At 48.5% G+C, this 19,943-nt stretch overlaps 1 protein-coding gene and 1 pseudogene across 2 annotated transcripts; both read right to left on the bottom strand.

Moving 5' to 3' along the window:
* Positions 1–3,675: 3,675 nt before the first annotated feature.
* C3H16orf89 (chromosome 3 C16orf89 homolog) lies at positions 3,676–14,242 on the bottom strand. 2 transcript variants are annotated; one of them, XM_028522718.2, is made up of 8 exons: positions 13,944–14,238; positions 12,173–12,322; positions 10,978–11,128; positions 9,429–9,546; positions 8,062–8,197; positions 7,305–7,409; positions 5,842–5,928; positions 3,676–4,109 (listed from the first exon to the last, which is right to left on the bottom strand). In XM_028522718.2, the coding sequence occupies exons 1-8, from the start codon at positions 14,146–14,148 to the stop codon at positions 3,943–3,945; spliced, it is 1,119 nt and encodes a 372-aa protein (XP_028378519.1). In that variant the 5' UTR covers positions 14,149–14,238; the 3' UTR covers positions 3,676–3,942. The 2 variants fall into 2 exon arrangements, with proteins under 2 accessions (XP_028378519.1, XP_035876848.1); XM_036020955.1 differs by lacking the exon at positions 7,305–7,409 and having other exon boundaries at positions 13,944–14,242.
* A 1,548-nt stretch (positions 14,243–15,790) lies between these two features.
* On the bottom strand, positions 15,791–16,213 carry LOC118499333 (annotated as a pseudogene).
* Positions 16,214–19,943: the final 3,730 nt, after the last annotated feature.

Below are 19,943 nucleotides of genomic sequence, written 5' to 3'. Positions count from 1 at the left end.
AGGTAGTCAATCTTTACCTTAACTGAGCCTGTCTATTGTCTTTCTGCATCTATGATAACATACCTTTGGAATGTCAAGGTAACTTCCGTTTTTTCCAGTCCCCTCGGGCACCAGCTGAGACCACAAATCCTCTCTTGTATTGTTATCATGCTAATTGTTGACTGTTAACTACCCTGTACTCACCTGTATGGTATCCTGTATGTAAAAGAAGTATGTGTCGGTCGTTTTACCTTTCGTCCAATCCCAGAGGCTTCCCTGCTTTGCTTTTTCCTGCCTCCTCTATCACCAGTGCATTTCATGTAACCCCTTTATGGCTCCTCCTTTGATTCTAATGTATAAAATAAGGTAAATAAATAAAGATAAAATAAATGCCATTCTCCTGAGCATTTCTCAATCTGTTGAGATATTGCTTCCTGGCGATTGTCATTGGCTTGGGTCAAATAAACTCACCAAAAATTCTGTGCAGGTTTGATTGTTTCTTACTTTGACAGCACATGTATTAAAGCTAGGGGCAGTGAAACAGAGGAAGGACTTAGGGTAGAAAAAGCAACAGGAGAGAGTGTAGGTGGGGCTGCTTTGCCTCTTTAAGAAACAGAAGTCACAGTAAAACAAGTGAGCCCACTGGGAGGTCAGAGAAAAGGGGCTTGGAGACAGGTTCAGGGGTTAGCTAGGGATGAGAGGCCCCTGTGCACTGCCCCCCCCCCCCCGCTGGGCTGCACGTCTTGTGGGGTCCTTAGAGCTCAGGAGCTTCAGGCCCCTGGGGGAGAAAGAGGGAGAACGAAGAGGTGTGGAGTGTGCTCCTGGGAGGGAGAGCTCACCCTGGATTCTTTGTCTTGAGGCTTTTTATCTTTCTTTGGCCACTGGCTGGAATCCTAGGGGGAGGTCTCAGGGGAGGGTCCTAACAGAATGTTCATTAGCTTTTCAGGTGTCTCTTTCAATATGTTGATTCATCAAAATGTGTGCACAAAGGGTCAGGGTTATTTTTATGGCTAGTTTTATTTTTTATAAGATTTTATTTTTAGAGAGAGGAAGGGAGGGAGAAAGAGAAAAACATCAATCTTGAAGGAAACATCAGTCATCAGTTGCTTTTCGCACAACCGCAATCCCAGACCTGGCCTGCAACCCTGACAGGGAATCAAACCAGAGGTTTTCTGGTTGGCAGGATGACTCCCAACCCACTGAGCCACACCAGTCAGGGCCTGGTTCATTTTATTTTCAAAGAATGTTATTGAAGAGGGACTGGGACCAAGGCCGGTCTGAACTGGGATGGTCTGGAAAGTGGAAACTATTTGTTCCTAAGTGTCCTTGGTTATAGAGGATAAAACCTTGTGATTCATTAGCTGGCTGTAAATTGCTCAGGTTGTTTGCCCTTGTTTAATTATTTTGTCTGTTTCCCTTATTCCACTTGTCCAGGAATTCCCTAGCTTCTTACTATCCTACTTCAAAGTGAGTTCGTAGCCCTCTGCTCTTCTGCCTAGAAGCAAGTTCTTTCTCAGGTGGGGATGCATGTTTGTTTGGGAGTCTGGAAAACCAAAGCTGCTTTTTATTTTTTTAAAGATTTTATTTATTTACTTTTTAGAGTGAGGGGAAAGGGAAGGAGAAAGAGGGAGAGAAACATCAATGTGTGAGAGACACACTGATGAATCGCCTCTTGCAGGCCCCCAACTGGGGAATCCAGCCTACAACCCAGGCCTATGCCCTGACCAGGAATCGAACCAATGACCTGAGCCAGAGACCTTTGGTTCACAGGCAGGCACCCAATCCACTGAGCCACACTATAAAAGCAGCCAAAGCTACTTTTTATAAAGCCTTTTTTAAGTATTGTAAACTAAGATCATTTTCTTATGTTTGTGTTTTGTATCTACTATGCAAATGCTATGAGTGTGTTTACAATATCTTAGAAATAACTTTCAGGTTTTGAGAGGTGGATATTCTGTCATATGCTCTATGTCCTGTGTGGGCAGGTGGATGGCATTAGGGATCCCCTCACTCTGCACGGACTTGGAGGCTCCAGTTTCTCCTGCAGTCATTTCCCACCCTGGTTTGGTAACTTAAGCCTTCTAAAAACAATTGGTGTCAGGCTCCAGTGACTAATCCATCTGAACTCAGGGAGGATGGGGAGGTAAGGCCTAACTGTCCCTAGTCTGGTTATGCATCTGTCTTGGTAAACTTTTGTTTCTGAGGCAATGTGAAAGAAATCTTGATGCATACAGGATACCAAGTGGATATTAAATTCTGGCCCCTGAGTCCCCAAGAAAACTACAACTCAAAAGCAAGTCAAGTACTGGCTGGTGTAGCTCAGTGAATTGAGCGCAGACTGTGAATCAAAGGGTCATGGGTTTGATTCCTGGTCAGGGCACTTGCCTGGACCAGGTCCCCAGTGAGGGCCATGTGAGAGACAACCACATGTTGATGTTTTTCTCCCTCTGTCCCTCTCCCCCCAAAAAATAAAATAAAACAAAACACAAATCAAGCCCTGGCTAGTGTGGCTCAGTGGATTGAGCTCTGGCCTGCGGATTGAAAGGTTGCCGATTCAATTCCCAGTTAGGACACATGCCTGAATTCTGCAAGAAAGAACAGGTCAATGTATTTCTTGTGCATTGATGTTTCTATCCCTGTCTTAAAATAAATAAAAATTATTTTAAAAAATACAAAAAAAAAGTGCAAGTCAAACTCGTGGACAGGATCCAGGAAAGTTCCTGTGGTCCTGCCAACTTGAGAGCAGTTTCAGGAAAGCTTCCAGGGGTGGCAACAAAGAGTAGACAGAGGAGGCTAACTCCCAAAGGAAAGACCTCCCCCCACCCTGAGTGTTTTAATTTAGATTCTCAAATATGACTAAATTGTCACATAAGGATGATCAGCTGTGATTTCCCACTTTGAAACAAAGCAAGATGACGGGTTTGAAGAACTCTCTAGCCCAAGGACTGGGTTTTAGCTGTTTTTTCTACCCTGGAATCTAATTTTGGTGCCTGTCTGACGCTAGTCTGAAATCAGCACCACGGACAGGGGCTGGGTCCATAATGAAGTTAAAGGTCTTTGGCAAATACTCAATTATTGTCAGAACTTCAGCTGACATGTTTAGATATACTCACACTGGTGCAGAACACAAGGGAAGAAACACAAAATGTGATAAGAGACATGTTGACAGGTCAGCTTCCCCTTTCCACTGCATGGGAACAGCCCCCGCGTCACCTGACATCCCCGCTCTTATGGTAGCAGGTAATATTTACCGGGGACTTAGTATGTCACAAGTGCCATTATCAGTACTCTACAAATGTGAGCCACACAGCAGTGGAGCTAACACTGAAGTAGGTGCTCTGATTATCCAAATTGTACTGATGTGGAAAAAGAGTCACAGAGACACTAAATGATTTTGCCCAGGAACACTGAGCTAATTAGTGGGACAGCTGGGACTGGGACTCAGGCAGCCAAGGTGCAGGACACACAGTTCACCATTATGCTACACTGCCTTTTGTAAAATGACATGACTGTGATGTGAGGTCACTTCACGATACCACAGAGATTTTTGCATAGGATGTGAAGATTTTATGCGCTGCCTTTTGTGCTTCTATTTCTAGTTCTAGGTCAGAACTGAACTTAATTTTCAAGACCCTTATTCCTTCCATTGGGGAAGATGCAACAGTTGACAGCTGAACAAATGGTTAAGGCTCAAAGTTTACAGGTCTCTTTAGAGTCTGTGTTGAATGGGTTGAAGACTCAGAACAAAGCCCTAGAAGTTGTCCAAAAGGCTGAGAAACAAGACTCAACTCCCCGCTCAACTGCACTCTAAATTTATTCATTGCTTCTATGCCTGTATCCATCCCACCCCCCTCCCCTGGCCCTGCACCCTGAGGGGACAAAGCTGGCGTGCTTTGCTCTCAGCCTTCTCCTTCTCAGGGTGTGATCTAGGACTTCAGGAAGGAAGGATGAAAGGCATCGGTTTTATCTTCCTGGGGTGGCAGGAATGGAGCCATCCACGTGAGTGGCTGTTGGTGGTGGTGGTGTGGCTTGCTGTAGCTCTCTGTTTGCTGGTGGGTACTGTGCCAAAGCGTAGAGGAAGCCACCCAGGGCCGCCACGGCCATGGCTGTGTTGTGGGAGGAGCAGCCATCTGGGAGGGAGACAGAGTCCCCCCATGAGTGCTGGGTTGAGTGCTTTTCAGATATTCCCCCAACCAGCCTGGTGCCCACAGCTCCACTTTGGTTGGGCATCCATCTGCCAGCTGAGTGTGTTGGCTGCTAATGGCTCCCTTCTCCAGAGAAATTTCTTCAGCCATCCTCCTATGAAGGGAGGAGGTGTAACCTCCCACACCAACAGCCCTATGAAGGATGCACTATTTGGTCCTCATTTTACAGATGAGGAAACTGAGGCTCAGAGAAATTAAGTGATTCCAATAGTGAATAGGGGCAGAAGCAGATTTGAACCCAGACAGCCTGACTTCAAATCCTATGCTCTTAATCTCCATGAGTGTGTGCTATAAGTAGAAAAAGGAGCACATCACTCCCTCCTGGGCAGTTTTCTAGGCTGCTGGTCAATCTTCAGGGCCCCAGAAAGGGGCTCGGGCTTCAGAATTTCTCCAGCTCCCTCTCCAGCTCTCAGGGGTTAGGGAGCAGCCAGCTCCCAGAGTGTACTGCAGGCTCCCTACCACCTGCCACAGGTAGTCCCAGACCCCTCTGTGTCAGGCAGGCCTGGCCAGGGCAGGGGACCTCTAGGAGTCTCCTGAGAAAGTCTTTTCCTTGCCCTGCACAACCCCTGGGGGGAGCTGCAAAATGGACCCATTGGATTTTCGATTCCACTCCTCTCTCGTCTGTCTGCAGGTAGATGATGAGGTCGTGGTGGGGCTGATGGTGAGATGTTCAGTTACTGAAATCATCCCCCAACATACGCTGGACATCTACGATGAGCTGGCTTTCCTCTTCCCTTCCTGCTTTTGCCCAGCAGTGGTTTATTTTTGTTAATAAAAAGATTGACATCAAGTCCTCCCTTCCTTCTTTCTCCCTTCCTCCCTCTCTCCATCCCTTTATTCCATGTTACATCTTGCCTTTCTCCTTTCCAATACAGTTATATCCCATTCTCAGTCTCTCCGCATTGATGGGCTGACCAAATAACATAATTTCAACCAAGATGCTTTGGGGAGGAAAAGGAGCACTCCAGGACAACAGGCATAAGTTGGGGACACCAGGACATGTGGCCCCTGGGACTGTGCTAGTTACTTGCATGTTGGCTCTCAGATTCCTTCCCCGCTCTTCTTTGCTCTAAATCCCAGTGCACTGACCTCTTCCAACTACATTTCCCAGGCTGCCTTGCCCACCAACAGCAGGCACAGGTGGAGCTAAGGTAGAAGCTGAGGCATTTCTCTCCCTCTGTGGCTCCTCTAGTCCAGCCCCTGAATATTCAGCTAACAGCCCCCTCCCCACAGCTCTGTCTCCAGGGAGGGCAGTGGTATCCTGAAGTGGTTCATCTCAGGGTTTTCTCACTGTTACCATTTTCAGCTCCTGCCACACCTCTGAGGCATGTTCCCTGTATTCAGTTCCCTCTTGGGAAGTTTCTCAGGCAGATTGTTCTCCTGATTAGACTTCGATGGAGAGGTGCTCTCTCTGTGATTTTCAGTAATACACTGAAACTTCTCTTTTCACTGTTCCTTTCACTGAGACAACATCTCTGGACTCCCCACTTTGCAAAGGGAGGGTACCAGGGACTCCTATTCCTCTCCCCAAACACAAGGGCCCTTTGATGGGCCCCTTCAGTGATGCGGGGGCCCGTTTTCCATTGAGGGCCCCCATGTGTAGCCTTTCTGCGCAGTCTCTGTTTCGTGCCAAGAAGCTCCGTGGGTATTTTGTTACCTGCAAATTGTTTTTCTCGCCTCTTTACTCTTCTCAAGTAATGTTGTTGGTGTTGAATGACTTTAGATAATTCCTCATCTTCAGCATCTGGGAGAAGAGTGAAAGATGAACTTCTCAAGACGGATTTTTAAACATTACTTGCCAAACCTCCCCCTCACAACACCCCAAGTAACTCAGGTCCTCTCTTGGATCTGGAGGCTCTTCCAGAAGTTTCCTCAAGCACCTGTCTGCAGACCCTTCCACATGGCCTAAATTTGTCATCTACTGGTATTTCTCAAATTGAGGTCCCTCAACCACCACCTCAGCCAACATCAGAATGGCCAGAGGAGTGCATTAAAAATGCAGGCTCATGGCTCTGACTAGTGTGGCTCAGTTGGTTGGGTGTCGCCCAGCAAAACGAAAGGTTGCCGGTTCAATTCCTGGTTAGGGCACATGCCTGGGTTGCAGGTTCAGTCCCTGGTTTGAGATGAGTGTGATAAGCAACTGATCGATGTTTCTTTCATTCTGTTTCTCCTTCCCTTCCCCCTCTCTCTAACAAATAAAATAAAAATAAAAATGCAGGTTTATGAAACTAAACGATATTGTATATCAAGTGTAATTAAAAAATAAATTTAAAACATTTTAAAAAATGCAGGTTCTACAACTCCAACTCTACCCGCTGAATCTACAAGTCTGGGGCCTGAGAATCTTCACTTCATGAACTCCTCGGCTTCAAAACAGTCTCTCTTATTTCAAAAGCTTTGCCTCCTTGAGCACCACAAACTTTTCATTTAGGACGCCAGCATTTATTGGTAGCCTCCTCTGTACCCAAGAGGTTTCCCATGTATTATGTCTGCTCCTCACAATTTAGAAAGGAGACTATGATGCCCGTTTATTTACAGTAGGGGAAATTGAGGCTCAGAGAGGTAAAGCAACGTACTCCAATGAGGACCAGCTGTCCAGTGTCTCACAGCTGGACAGGGACTGCATCTTCCACCCTTTGCTTCCACGTCACCGACTCCCAGACATCTCCCCTGACCACTCTGCCTAAAGAACCTTCCCTGATGTTCTTTTCCTTCTCAGCGTGGGTCTCCTTCACAGCACTTTCAGAGCTCACAATTATTTCACTTACTGTTTTTTTTTAGGTGTGTTTGCCTCTTTTCCTCAGTGCCCTAGTTTATCTGGAGCCTAGAACAGTGCATGGCCACAGTAGGTGCTCAGGCAATACTTGGAGGAATGAATTTATTAATGCAGGTGCAAGGGGCCAACATCTTCCAACATGACTGCCTCCTCTCCTGCAAGGTTTTGGCTTCCAAAGTTTTCAGCCCATTTCCACCTGTGTGTGGTCTGTGTGTGTGCATGCACTTGGGTGCTGCAGATCTCTTTTTGTGTCCCTAACAGCATTGCATCCTTTCCTCACCTAGCCTAGGACATGCTGACCCCCACCACCTTCTGCTCCCAGCCAGGGCCAGAGGGTAGCTCACCAGGCATCCCAAAGCATCCTTCCTGCGGCTTCTGCCAGCTGAGAATGGCCTCCAGCCACCGAAGCTTGTAGAAGTCAGAGAAGCCACCAATTCCACAGAGCATGACTGGAAGTCAACACAGGGGACTCTGTGCAGCCCTGCTCCCACAGGTCCACCTCCTGCCACTCCCCAAGGCCACACTACAGTGCCATTTGCCTCTTCTGGGGCCAGGTAGTGCCAGGAGGAGGGTGCTCAATGCAGTGGCTGGAAGGAGGCAGCCCTGAGGTTGTGCGTTAGTGAGTGGCAGCTCCCATGCCTGGCTCTTGCCTCCCACTTAGGGCCCTGTTCGAAGTGACTCAGGAGTCAGGGACAGGAGAGGGATGTGGACACCGAAGCCAAGGAATGACCACCCGGGGACCCCCTCATCTCTAAGGCTTTGAGGGCCTGTTTGCCAGTCAGTCAGTCAGTCCATCTAGAACTTTGTCACTGGGTCAGCCTTTGGGGGCAGGAAACAGTCAGAACAGCAGCAGATAAAGTACAGGATGCCCAGTTAAATTGGAGCTTCCAATTAACAACAAATTAAAAATTTTAAATACAAGTATAACTTATGTAATATTTGAGATACATTTATACTAAAAAATATTCATTGTTTTTATGAAGTTCAAATTTACCTGGGCATTGTGTATTTTTATTTGCCAAATCTGGCAGCCTTACTCTGTGTGTGTGTGCCCATTATCAGGGACACCCTGTTACTTTGTCCCCAGACAGCAATGCTCACTGTTTTCCATGAAGATATCCCGGCTAGGGTAGGCATATCCGATGGCTTCAACCCTCTGGTTCAGGTCCATCATGTTGGCACAGAACAGGTTCATGTAGTGCGGGCTCTGGTGGAATAGCCCGTTCGTGCATCCCTTCTGCGGGGACAAAGGAAGTTGGTGGTACAGGTGACAGATGGGTGCTCTGTTACAGGAAAAGACTTGCATTTCTGAGATGGTCCTGCAAGAAGCTACCTTTGGGTCAGGTCTTTTCCGTTTCCCCAGAATTTCTTCCCCACCCATACTCCCCACCTGCTGGAAGCTCAATCACTGGGGCTCAGAGAGACTTGGGTTTGAGTCCTGGTCCTGCCACTTGGGAGCTGTGTCACCTTGGCCTGCTAAATCAATCTTTTGGAGTTTCAAGGGTCTCCCCTTGAACAGTGAAAGGGTAATGCTGCTGGGAGCTGCATGAGAAGGGTGCTCACGCAGGTGGGTGAGACTATCCTGGGAAGTGCACTACAGGATGCCCCACACTAGGAGGCACTCTTGCCACTTGCTGTTGTTAGGACATTCTGATTCTAGACTGACTGGTCCCACGGCCTCAGCGCTACTCAAAGGGTGGGCCATGACTGCTGGGAGAGGACGGGAGATGAGAATAGGTTTGGGAAACCTCTACAGCAATGTGTCAGGATAACTTTCTACCTGTTGTATCTAATAGTCAAAATAATTTCCCTCATAATTTGGTTTTTATTGTATTTACAAAAATACTGGTCCATGATGATTTGCAAATAAATAATAATAAAAGAACCTGTTAAAGAAAACCAGTAAGTCCTGTTTCAGATAAAATTTCTGGACATTTCATTCCATTTTTGAGTAGAGATAATGAGCCCTACCTTTCTATATAAACAAATATGGATGTTTGTAAATGATCATTTATCATCACTTAGCAAAGTCTGACATCTGGGGCTTGGAAGCGCGTTGGGCATCGGGCACTGGAGAGGTGGTGTGGGGCCGGTTTGGCCTTGATTTGGTCTCCTGGAAGCAGCTATCAACTTTATTCTAAGTCCTTTTCCATTGTTGGTTTTACTAAGTTCTTCCTGCTGCTTCTCTTTGACTCTCTTTTTGTTTTCTGATGCCCTGTGACCGTGTTCAGCATGCAAAGCTCTCTGTCCAACAGAATCTTGAATCCATACCCCCAACCAGCTTGGTTAGATTTTATAGCCATTGGGCAGCAGGCTACTACTCTCACTTCTCTGTCCTGATGTTCAAAGCACAGGTCCAAAAACCCGCTTATTTTCCCAGTGTGCAGTATAAAAAACCACACTGCCAAGAGCTCCTTTATCTCCCTTCACCTCCTCAGGGTGTGGCCGGGCCCACACCAGGCACTCACCATTCTGGCGGAGAGGAAGAAGAGCAGCTGGTGGGACAGGCTGTAGCCTGAGCAGCCAGGCTTGGTCATGAGGGTCCTGCAGAAGTCGGAGAGTCTGCAGGGCTGGCTGCCGTCGGTGCTGGGGGAGAGGTGGTCCAGGCTGTGAGGGGTGTCCCAAAGGAAGCCCGAAGGCCTGGAGCCTCCCTGGTCCTGATTCCCCCACTAGTGATTAGAACCCAGTGGGTTCCAGGCAGCTGGCTGGATGCAAGGGACTGCTAGGTAAAACACAGGTGTCTGTTCTGATCGGCTAGGTTGGCACCCCCGGCACAGGAAGGTGACTTGGAGCTATTTTGGGCTGGAGGAGCCATGGGGGCTGTAACTTCCCATTGCTCCACCAGAACTCTTGAGTCCAGACAGTTTGGGGTCTGGTCCCAGTGTGACCATTCCGCCTGTACCAGGCTCGCCCCATAAAAGGGAATGGGGCAACAGGGTGGGTCCCTTGCCAGATGAAGCTCTGGCCCTCTATGAGCCCAGCTGTGTCCTGACACAAACCCCTCTCTAAAGGAGGTTGAGAGAATGGGGGCTCGAGCACCTGCTGCCCCAGTGCCCATGGGTCCCTGCATCTAGGGCGCTCCTGGGGAATATGCTCTAAGGCAGGGGTGTCAAACTTATTTTCACCAGGGGCCACATCAGCTTTGCTGTTGCCTTCAAAGGGCCGAATGTAATTTCAACTCCTCAACAATTAAGGGGTAGTTGCATTTATACAGTCCTAAAATGATTTCGGCCCTTTGAAGGCAACTGCAAAGCTGATGTGGCCCCCTCTGAAAATGAGTCTGACACCCCTGCTCTAAGGCTGCAGCTCAGCAGGATAAAATGGGGAGCTCATCTAGGCTTGAGTACTGCTTTCCAGACCTACAGCTGGGTGTGGGAAACAGAACCATAAAACAAATGTGTATTGCACTTGTGGCTACCAGTGGGGTTAGGAGAGGCAGCCCATCATGGGAGGTCAACCTTATGCAGTGGGGTCAGGGAAGGTTCTGGAGGTATCTGGAGGTAAGTTGCAGGAGCTAGTCCTCAACTGTAAGCAGTTACTTAGGCACAGGGGTGGGGGGTTGGGGGGGGTGGGAGGAGGCCTCATAGAGCCATATTCTTGGCAAAGGGGTGGGCTTATGTGGGAGAGTACCACTCAGGGTTGGACCAGAGGGGCCTGGGGATCTGGAAGGGCAGCAGGACGCAGGGCTTTGTCCTGAGAACAATAGGAAGCTTCACACTGCAGTATTCAGGTGTGGTTTTTGACAGCATCCCTCTGGTGTGGGGAGACCAGTCAGGAGGTGAGGGCGGGAGTGCAGAGGTGGGGGTGGCTGGACTAGGCGGGCAGCCTTGGGTGGAGAGTGGGAGCCAACTCACATGCGACATGACTGGGAGAGGGTGGCGTCAGAGTGGCTCTGGGGAAGCTGCTCCTGACTTTGTATAAACCCTTGAGGGCTTGGAGAGTTACTTGGACAGGGAGACTGATGGAATGAAAGAACTTCCGGGTTTTGGGAAAGCGGGGCAGATACAGGGAACCCACCTAGTTCCCAGCAGCTGCACCAGGCACAAGTCACTTTGTTCCTCTGAGAAGGTCTCCTGGGGTTCAAGTGTGGGGTACACCATGGAGGCGTTGGTGTGTATCCAAACACGTGGGAGCTTCCAAAATCCGGGCTGGACAGTGGGCTGGAACTCTGGCAGAGAGGAGGGGGTGGGAAAGAGCCCCAGGAGCAGTGGGCCATGCTATGCTCACCACCCCCTGCCCCAGGCTCCTGCGGCTCAGAGCCAGGGAACTGGGTGAGCCTCCCTGGGCGTCCCTGACCACACACGGTGTCTGCACAGGGCTCTGAGCCTTGCTGCTGGCTGGGCATCGCGTTTGAAACACTCAAGAAGTTCTTTTTCTAAACAAAACAAAAACTATTAAAAAAATTACTAGAACAATGTTGTTGGGACTGGTTTTAGCTAAATCCACTGCATCTGTGGAAGCTGGAGATGGATAAAGAGGGTTAGCTGGTTCCTTCAGTTCAGTTAGAAAGTGAAGCTCTTACAACCGAGTTACCCAGTCAAGGGGCTCCTTTAGGATGACAAGAGCTGTGAGGGCCTTAGGGACCAGGCCTGGGAGAGGGTGGAGGACCTCCCCTGCTGAGAGCCAAGCCAGGGCTAGGGAGGGCTGGGCTGTGGTCATGAGCAGTGGGGCCTGACATAAGTCGGGAGCCTGGGAGACAGGGTCAGATGAGCAGGATGGACTGGTTTTATAGTCTCCACTCCCCACCCCTTGAACAATTCAGGCCAGGCTTATAGGATGGGGCCCTTATTGGGGTAGGCATCTTAAGGCTGACTAGGAGAACAAACTCCTAGCTTTATAAGGCACAAGAGGGACTCTAATATTTGCTGTGCAAAGGGCTGAATTACCATTTAGATTCCTGCCACCCACGCCCTCTGGTCTAGGATGAAGGCCTCCAAGCCAGGACACAAGTTGAACAAACGAGAGGTGACACGTTCCCACTTCCCACCCGCTCTGTGTGGGTGGGAGAGACCATCCCAGTCTGAGGTCAGGTGTGAACAGACGCTCCCCAGGGGCAGCCTGTGGTGCATTTGGCCCAACAGGACTCAGTTGGTTGTGGTTACAAGCTGTCCCGGACCCTCCCTTTGCATCAGAGTGGCCACACTAGGCTATTTCTGTGAATGTCCCCAGAGGCTGTGTTCCTGAAGAAACGAGATCCAGCCCATGCCATTACCTGTTAGGTACTGGGGATCACTCATCTTGAGGTAGAAAATGGATCTGTGGAGGAGAAGCACCAGCTTTTGCACCAGCGTCCCCACACGCGAGCTGGGCGGCTGCAGCTGGGGGTCCCGGGCCCACTCCTTCTGCACGCCGTCTAGCTGCACTGGGAGGGAGCAGAGTGCACTCATTCCACCATCAGACAAGCCATGTGGGTAGGAAAAAAGATCCTAAGATATTAACACCTACTGAGTCTCTCTGCCTCCTCCAGCTCCTGAGGGGAAAGAATTTGCTGAGCTTATTGGAAATTGGGCCCCTGTGGGGCTCGGCTGGGTGGTGGGGATAGGGCCAGAGTGAGAAGGATTTGGGTGGCTAAGATATATGGGGGTGGGTTGGGTTCAAGTTCTGACTGATGCTTTTTTGTCGGGTAACAAGAGAGTCACTTAATTTCCCTCCACTTCACTTTCTTCATCTGTAAGACAGGGATAATGATAGCCCTTCCTTCTCGGAGGAGGGGGTTATAAGGATTAATTGAGGTGTGCTCTGCCTCTTGGGAGCATGCCACACCTTTCTCTTCCTACTTTTCTTCCTCCCAGGTGCCTTACCTCTGCCTTCCTCCCTCTTGAGCTCCACGGGCCTTTCTTTTGCTTCTGTAACTTGTTTCCTGAGCCTACACACCACAGCTGGCTCACTTCTACTACCTCTGTAACTTTCTGAATAAACTCTCTACGTTGAAAGAATTACTTGAGCTGATGCATGAGAGGACTTAGCATTGTTCATAGTGCAAAGTGAGCACTTCATAAAGTGTAGCTATTGGTGTTAGTTTGGGAGTCTTAGGGTTGTTACACAGGAGAGAACAACGAGGAGGGGGAGTCAGAGTGTGGGGTGAAGAACCTTGTGCAGTTGGAGGAGCTGAGCAAGGACGACACATTCCTGTCCTGGGTTTGCACAAGGATGGAGACAATTTTCCAGCAGGTGGCAGTGAAGTGACTTGAGGAAAGGGGAGCCTTCCTCTAATTCTCACAAAGGCGCCCTATGGACGGACTAGCAGTGGCCCTGCTGTGGACGGAGAGAATGGCGGTGGCCAGAACGAAGGGAGCTGTCTTTGCCCCGGAGCCCCTCCTCCTGCAGGGACCTGGAGTTCTGGTGGGCTGAGAGCTACTCTGGCAACGCAGAGGGGGGCCGGCCAGAGTGCCAGGCTGATTGACACCCAGTTGGCTCTTTGTCCCTTAGGGTGGCCTGTGGGGAGGGACTTACTGCAGCTCGTAGGGCGTGTGTGGGCTGGCTCCCTGTTTGCCTTGGCCTGCCTCCAGTCCCCTCCTTGGGGATCTCACATTTCTCAAAGCTGGACAAACGCTTGGCTCTTTTCTCAGAGCCTCCAGGCGGCTTTGGCTAGAAGTGGGCGGGACTGGGGCTGGAACTGACCTTTGGGGTCCCTGGTGTTTTCCATGGCGGCCCTCCCACAAATACCCCTTCAAAGGGCACACACCCTCTGCCCACCTTGTTCGTGGCATGTCAGGAGGGAGGGACAGTCAAATGGATCACTTCCTCCTGGGAAAATAATAATTTCCTAACTTTTCCCATGTGGCCTTTGAATCCATCTGCTTCTAAAAACTGTGATAAGAGCAGGGCTCCCAGCCACCCAAAAGAAGCAAGTCACCCCCTACCCCTCTTTCCTTGCAGTAAAACCAGAAGGTGGCCAAGTCCCAGAGGTTCAGAGCAGGCAGGTGACAGACTGAGAACTGGTTTTCCAGATGGCCAGTCCTGGGGAAGGGGAGCACACCCACCTTCCAGCACCCGGAACCCCACCACGCCATCCAGGTTGATTTCGGGCAGCCTCTTCTTCAAGAAGGAGGTGGCTCTCTCCAGTGCTGAGAGGATGAGGTCAGCGATGGTAGCCTTGCCCTCTGGGGTGTCCAGCGGTGGCAATGAGGAGGACCACAGTGGCGGTGCCAGCAGCAAGAGCAGGAGCAGGAGCCCCAGGCTGGACATGGCTGGTTTCTGCTTGAGGCTGGTGGAGTGCTTCAGCCCAGGCCAACCCCCGTCCCACCTCTTCCTGCATCCTCCTCCCCTTCCCCCTGAAGAGCTGCAGAGGAGTGGCTGGGCAGGGCTGACCCAGCAGCTGGGTTGGCCTGGACAGAGGGCCCTGGGAAGCGCAGCTGCAGGGGGCTGATCGGAGTGGGGTGGGGGTGGGGGTGGGGGCTTTGGGGAGGGGCATCAGGCCAGGCCTGGCAGTGGAGCCAGCTGGCCAAGGGCTGGGGAGAGGGTCTCCCACCCTTTCCTTCTCACTGGATTTCCAGGCCCACAGGTTACATCTTTGATCTAGCAATTGCAATCACATGCAGAAATCCCAAAGCACTGACATGTGAAGTTGTTGTTGTTGTTTTAAATAAGTTTGGAATAAACTCATTTGAGGGCACACCTGCCCAAATGATGGAAGATTCCTTAGGGCAGCATCTGTCCAGTAAAAACAGAATATGAGCCACAAAATTAAGCCACATGGTCACTTACAAATTTTCTAGTAGCCACATTAAAAAAAAGCTAAGAAGCAGCCCTGGCTGGTGTGGCTCAATGGATTTAGCACTGGCAGGCAAACCAAAGGGTCACCAGTTTGATTCCCCATCAGTGCCTGAGTTGTGGGCTAGCTCCCCAGTGGGAGGCGTGTGAGAGGCAACTGATGGATGTATCTCTCACACATTGGTGTTTCTCTCCCTCTCTTCCTCCCTCCCTTCTTTTCTCTCTAAAAGTAAATAAATAAAATCTTTTTTAAAAAGGTGAGAAGCTGGAGAAATGAATTTTAATGACTTTTTTACATTCTTTTAAAAATATTATTTTTCTCATACGAAATCTTTGAAATCTGGGGGTGTTTGTACTCGGGTACAATCCAAGTCTGGCCGGCTGCATCTCAGAGCCCGCAGCTGCTGTATGTGCTCCTGTGCTGGGTGAGGATGTAGAGGCTGGAGGGAGCCACTTGCTCGGTGGGGAAGCGAGTTTGCTCCCTGTCGACATTTCAGTGGGTCACTGGGTGCCACCCCAAACCTGGCCCAGCTGTCACATGTACACATGCCACATTACCTTTCTAAAACCCCCAAAATTCTGAGTTCAGAAACATACCTGGCCCCAGGGCTGCAGTTAAGAGATTGCAGGTCTGTAAAAATAATAAAAATACCACTACGCAAATGTGCCTCTGATGCCCTGTGTGGGCAGGCTGTAGGTCAGGGGTTATCAACCTTTTTATTTCATCCTTGCCCTTCCCCACATCTCTGACTCTCAACCTTTTAAGTCATTTTTTTCCTGGATGTTTAAGAATAATAAATGTATTGGGATATAATCCACATACCATAAAATTCATCCTTTTAAAGTGTACAGGCAGTATCTCTGGAAGTATATTCACAAAGTTTTGCAGTCACCAACAGTGTCTTATTTTTGAATATTTTCATCCCTGTCAAAGGAAATGTCACACCATCAGCAGTCACTCGTCATTCCCCCGCCCCCCACCCTCGGCCCTCCAGCCCCAGGCAGACCACGAGTTGACTTCCCACTCCCATGGATTTGCCTGTTCTGGACATTTCAGGAAACGGACTCATACAATACCCAACCTTTTGTGTCTGACTTCCTTCACTTAGCACAACGTTTTCTCTCTTTCCTTCTGTGGCAGTTTCATACCTTTATTCGACAATCAGCGGTTGGTCCTCATCCACATGAACTCTTTGTAGATTTTTGAAAGTGGGGACAAGTATGTAGGTGACCCAAAGTATACAGTTTGGTGAATCTTCATCCTCATTATGTTTTCTGGACAACTGTACCCTGGTACGGTACGGGGCCTTTTTGATTCCTTTGGCCCAGATGGCTCTGTTGAACCTGATGCTAATGTGTGCATCTGGAGTTCCCATCTTCTCTGCGGCAAATTTCTGGATCTCTGAGTGCCTGAGTGGCATGTTTCTTGAAACCCGCTCCATGGGTGCTCCTGTGAGTGTCGATGGTGTGTTTTCTGGTCATTGTTTTGTTGATGCAGAAGGGCCCTTCCTTTCACACCACTCTCCTTTGCGGGAGCCATTATGCTGGGCTCCAGCTGGAGAGAAAGAGTGCAAGGTATTGCCAGCATGACATTTTTTAATCTGTCCACGCTGAAGCATGAATCAGCATTTCACTCCTTTTTGTGGCTGAATGTTATTCCATTGTGTGGATGAATCACATTTTATCCATTCATCGGCTGATGGACATTTGAGTTGTTTCCACCTTTCCGTCATTGTGAATAATGTTGGTATAAACATTCATTCATACGTTTTTGTTTGAATCCCTGCTTCAGTTCTCTTGGGTGTATACCTAGGAGCAATTGCTGGGTCATATGGTACGCTTTATGTTTAACTGTTGAGGCACTGCCAAGCTATTTGCCACAGTGGCTGCACCATTTTACATTCCCACCAGTGATGTATGAGGGCTCCTCATGCACAAGTTTTTGTGTGCAACTCCCATGAAATTTTAATTCTTGCAGATATACTGTATATTTGTTTATGTACTGTATGTATCTGGGTTTTACATAAAAGTGTAAGTTTTTCTTTGCTTCCCAAGTAACATTTTTTGCCTTCTTGAGTGTACCATTGAGAATGAATGTTCCAGGTGAAGCTTGTCATTATCATTATTTCTTTGGCTCTGAGGGGGGTAAGTGACTTATTTTTATTTTTTAAAGTTATTTGTTTTAAAAATATTTTTTATGTCTATTTTTAGAGAGAGGGGGAAGGAGGGAGAAAGAGAGGGAGAGAAACATCAATGTGGGAGGGAAACATCACTTGGTTGTCTCTTGCATGCCCCCAACTGGGGACCTGGCCCATGACCCAGGCATGTGCCTTCACTGGGAATTGAACCAGCAACTATTCAGTCCACAGGCCGGCATTCAGTCCACTGAGCCTCACCAGCCAGGATTATTTATTTATTTTTATAGAGAGGGGCAGGGATGGAGAAAGAGAGGGAGAGAAATATTGATGTGGGAGAGAAACACCAATAGGTTGCCTCTTGCACATCCCCAACAGGGCATCTGATGAAACCCAGGCATATGCCCTGTCCAGGAATGAAACCTGTGACCTTTTGGTCTGTGGGATGATGCCTAACTCACTGAGCCGCACCAGTCATGGTGGTAAGTGACATATTGTGACCCCCTATCTCAGAGCTAGTATCAAGTGGTACAGGGATACCAGTTCCTGAGTCAACATGTTCAGCATCAGGTAATCCTGCCAGGGTCCACCTCCCATATCTGGAAGGGGAAACAATAGCCTCCAACCTGTGGAAGGACTGAATTTCATGTGTGATGAATATCAACAGGCAAGCCGGGTAAGGAGAGCTGGCTGGCAGGCACCTTGCTCCTCTCCCTAGAGAAAACATTCCCAATTTTTTTTCCAATTCAGATTTCATCTTCCATAGGTAGGTGTCTACTCTCAGTTTGTCAAAACCATGATGCCTGGTTCTTATCCTCTTAGATTATCAGAACAAGAGGGTTCTCTGAGATATGAAGTTCCCGCCTTTAATTTATAGGTCAGGAAGGCCAATTGATTGAAAGTGGCTTGTTCAAGATCAAGGAGCCCATGAAGCGGAGGTCTCTAGATTCCAGCCCTGTCCTACAAAAGGCGGTGGACAGGGTGGCCGGGGCACACATATAAAGGCAGGAGCCTCGCTGGTAACTGAGGGAATAATGAGGTTGCCCATAGTGTCTGTCTGCCCATCCCTTCCATCTGTATATATTTACTCATCCTTCCTTCCCCTCTTCAGCTCAGGTTTCAAGTCCTGCCTCTTCTGTACACTTATTAATGGTGTGACCTTCAGTGTCCTTATCTGTAAAAAAGGGGAGTCATAGGGCTACTGTGAGAATCAAATGAGAAATGTGCCAAGGGCTGGGGTCAATGGGGAAACACACCAGCCCTGTCCAGTGGGCACTAATCTGTCCAGGATCTTGTTTCTCTGTGGCATGTGTAACCGGGTGAGGCAGGTCTGAAGGTGGCTGGTGGCTGTGCTGGGTGCTCTGCACATTCTGGGGCAGCTTCTAAGGTGGAGGCAGTGGGGGTGGCTTCACCAACATGCTCTCAATGTTTGTCAGCAAGTTGACCCCTTTTAAAGTCAAAAGGCTGTTGCATGGACACACGATAACTCTGTCGTGTGGCTATTTTTGGAGGTAAAATTGAAGGGTCCAGGGAAATTTTCCCTCAATACTATGAATACTTAAAATCATTATGGTTTTTTACTTTCTTCTTTCTCCTTTCCTCTTCCCTTTATTTTATATTTTAAATGTTCTATTCAGTACATCACACATCTTAAAAAATGGGTAAGTTTGCTGCTGGGTGAATTTTCCCAAATGGAACACGCTGTTAGGAACACCCAGACCAAGAAAGAGAACATGGCTGCCCCCACCCCAGCTCCCCATTGGCCCCCTCCCACTCACTTCCAGACTCTCCACTCAGGTCATTCCCCTGACTTCTAACAGCGAAGATGGTTTTATTTTTTAGAAATCTGAAATACAACTTTATTCTGATTCTAAACAAAAAGGAATGGGATTGACAGTAAACTATACAAGGTTTCATCACTGAATATTGTGATGTGGCTGAGCAGTTCTGTATTTGAAACTCAATAAAGAAACAACTGTATTCCAAAACAGCTACATATGCAGGTCCAAAAAAATGAAGGTTTTTTCTTTTACTACCACATTCACTCTGAAGCGCATTCATCTCCTTCAGAATCCCAAAAGTCAAGCACACTTCTGCTTAGCTTAATAAACTGGCAAATACGTGGCACCACTGACATCATCATGGGACAGGTGCCTATAAAACTAGACTTCTGATGATGCTGGCCCCTGTTCACCTTTCTCCCAGGGCGTCATCCTCGTCCAGGAAGTTGTGGTCTGGGCAGCCTCTAGAATCAAGACTGTGCTGCCACAGCTGGGTCCTTGACAACCTCTGGTGGTGCAAGAGCAGGCTAGTGACAAACTCTAAGCTAGGTCTTCAGTTAGTTTACTAGCAAGCCAGAGAAAGGCTTTTCAGAGTTGGAGTTGCTTTTGGCAGAAATATCATGATACTGAAGATTGTTCTGGTGGAAGAAGATTGATTTTGCCTTAACTATCCTTAATGTCCACTTTGCTGCCACACAACACGATGGGGATGTTTTCACTCACTTACACCAGGTCTCTATGTCAGTTAGGCACGTTCTTCCAAGTAACTCTCGAAGCTCCGTCAAACACTATAATGGAGCTCTGGGTTTGGATGTAATATCCATCTCTCCGTGGGCGGAACTTCTGGCCAGCTGTATCCCACGCATTGAACTTGATAGGCACTCTGTTTGGTGTGAAACGGGAAGGGATGGACTTCAACAACCAGGTGGCTACAAACTTCTCAAGTTCACCACATGATGTTTCACAAATATAGTTTTCCCAGTCTGATCAAGCTTGGGGCGCTCCCTGGGCAACTGTCACGATGTTAACTTCGTCTGTTAACTTCCAGAAGTACCTCAGGCGGGTCTGAGAGCTGGAAAGATCAAAGATTAGTTTTCATTTTACAGACATGGAACCAGCCAGCATTAATTTTTGGCGTCTGGCGTCTTTTCTCAAAATTATGATTATGAGATTCATCCTGTATATATCATTTAAAGATTTTATTTTATTTTCAGACATAAGGGAGAGGGAGACAAACATCCATGAGTGGTTGCTGCCTCACTATATTTTGGAGTTATCGTAAAACTTTGAAATAAAATGCTTCTAGATCCCCACGTGGTAAGAGCTTTACCTTGATACGACTAACTCTTGGACC

Source organism: Phyllostomus discolor, chromosome 3 (assembly GCF_004126475.2).
Source record: "Phyllostomus discolor isolate MPI-MPIP mPhyDis1 chromosome 3, mPhyDis1.pri.v3, whole genome shotgun sequence".
NCBI lineage: Eukaryota > Metazoa > Chordata > Mammalia > Chiroptera > Phyllostomidae > Phyllostomus > Phyllostomus discolor.
The sequence above is the reverse complement of the archived record's forward strand: the minus strand, read 5'-3'. Positions and strand labels throughout refer to the sequence as shown.

Coding starts and splice junctions, on each gene's coding strand:
- C3H16orf89 (XM_028522718.2), bottom strand. CDS start 14,148: ATGTCCAGCCTGGGGCTCCTGCTCCTGCTCTTGCTGCTGGCACCGCCA. Junction 11,129..12,172: donor TGATCCCCAGTACCTAACAG/GTAATGGCATGG, acceptor CCTCTCTGCCAG/AGTTCCAGCCCACTGTCCAG. Junction 7,410..8,061: donor GGATATCTTCATGGAAAACA/GTGAGCATTGCT, acceptor GTTGACTTCCAG/TCATGCTCTGTGGAATTGGT.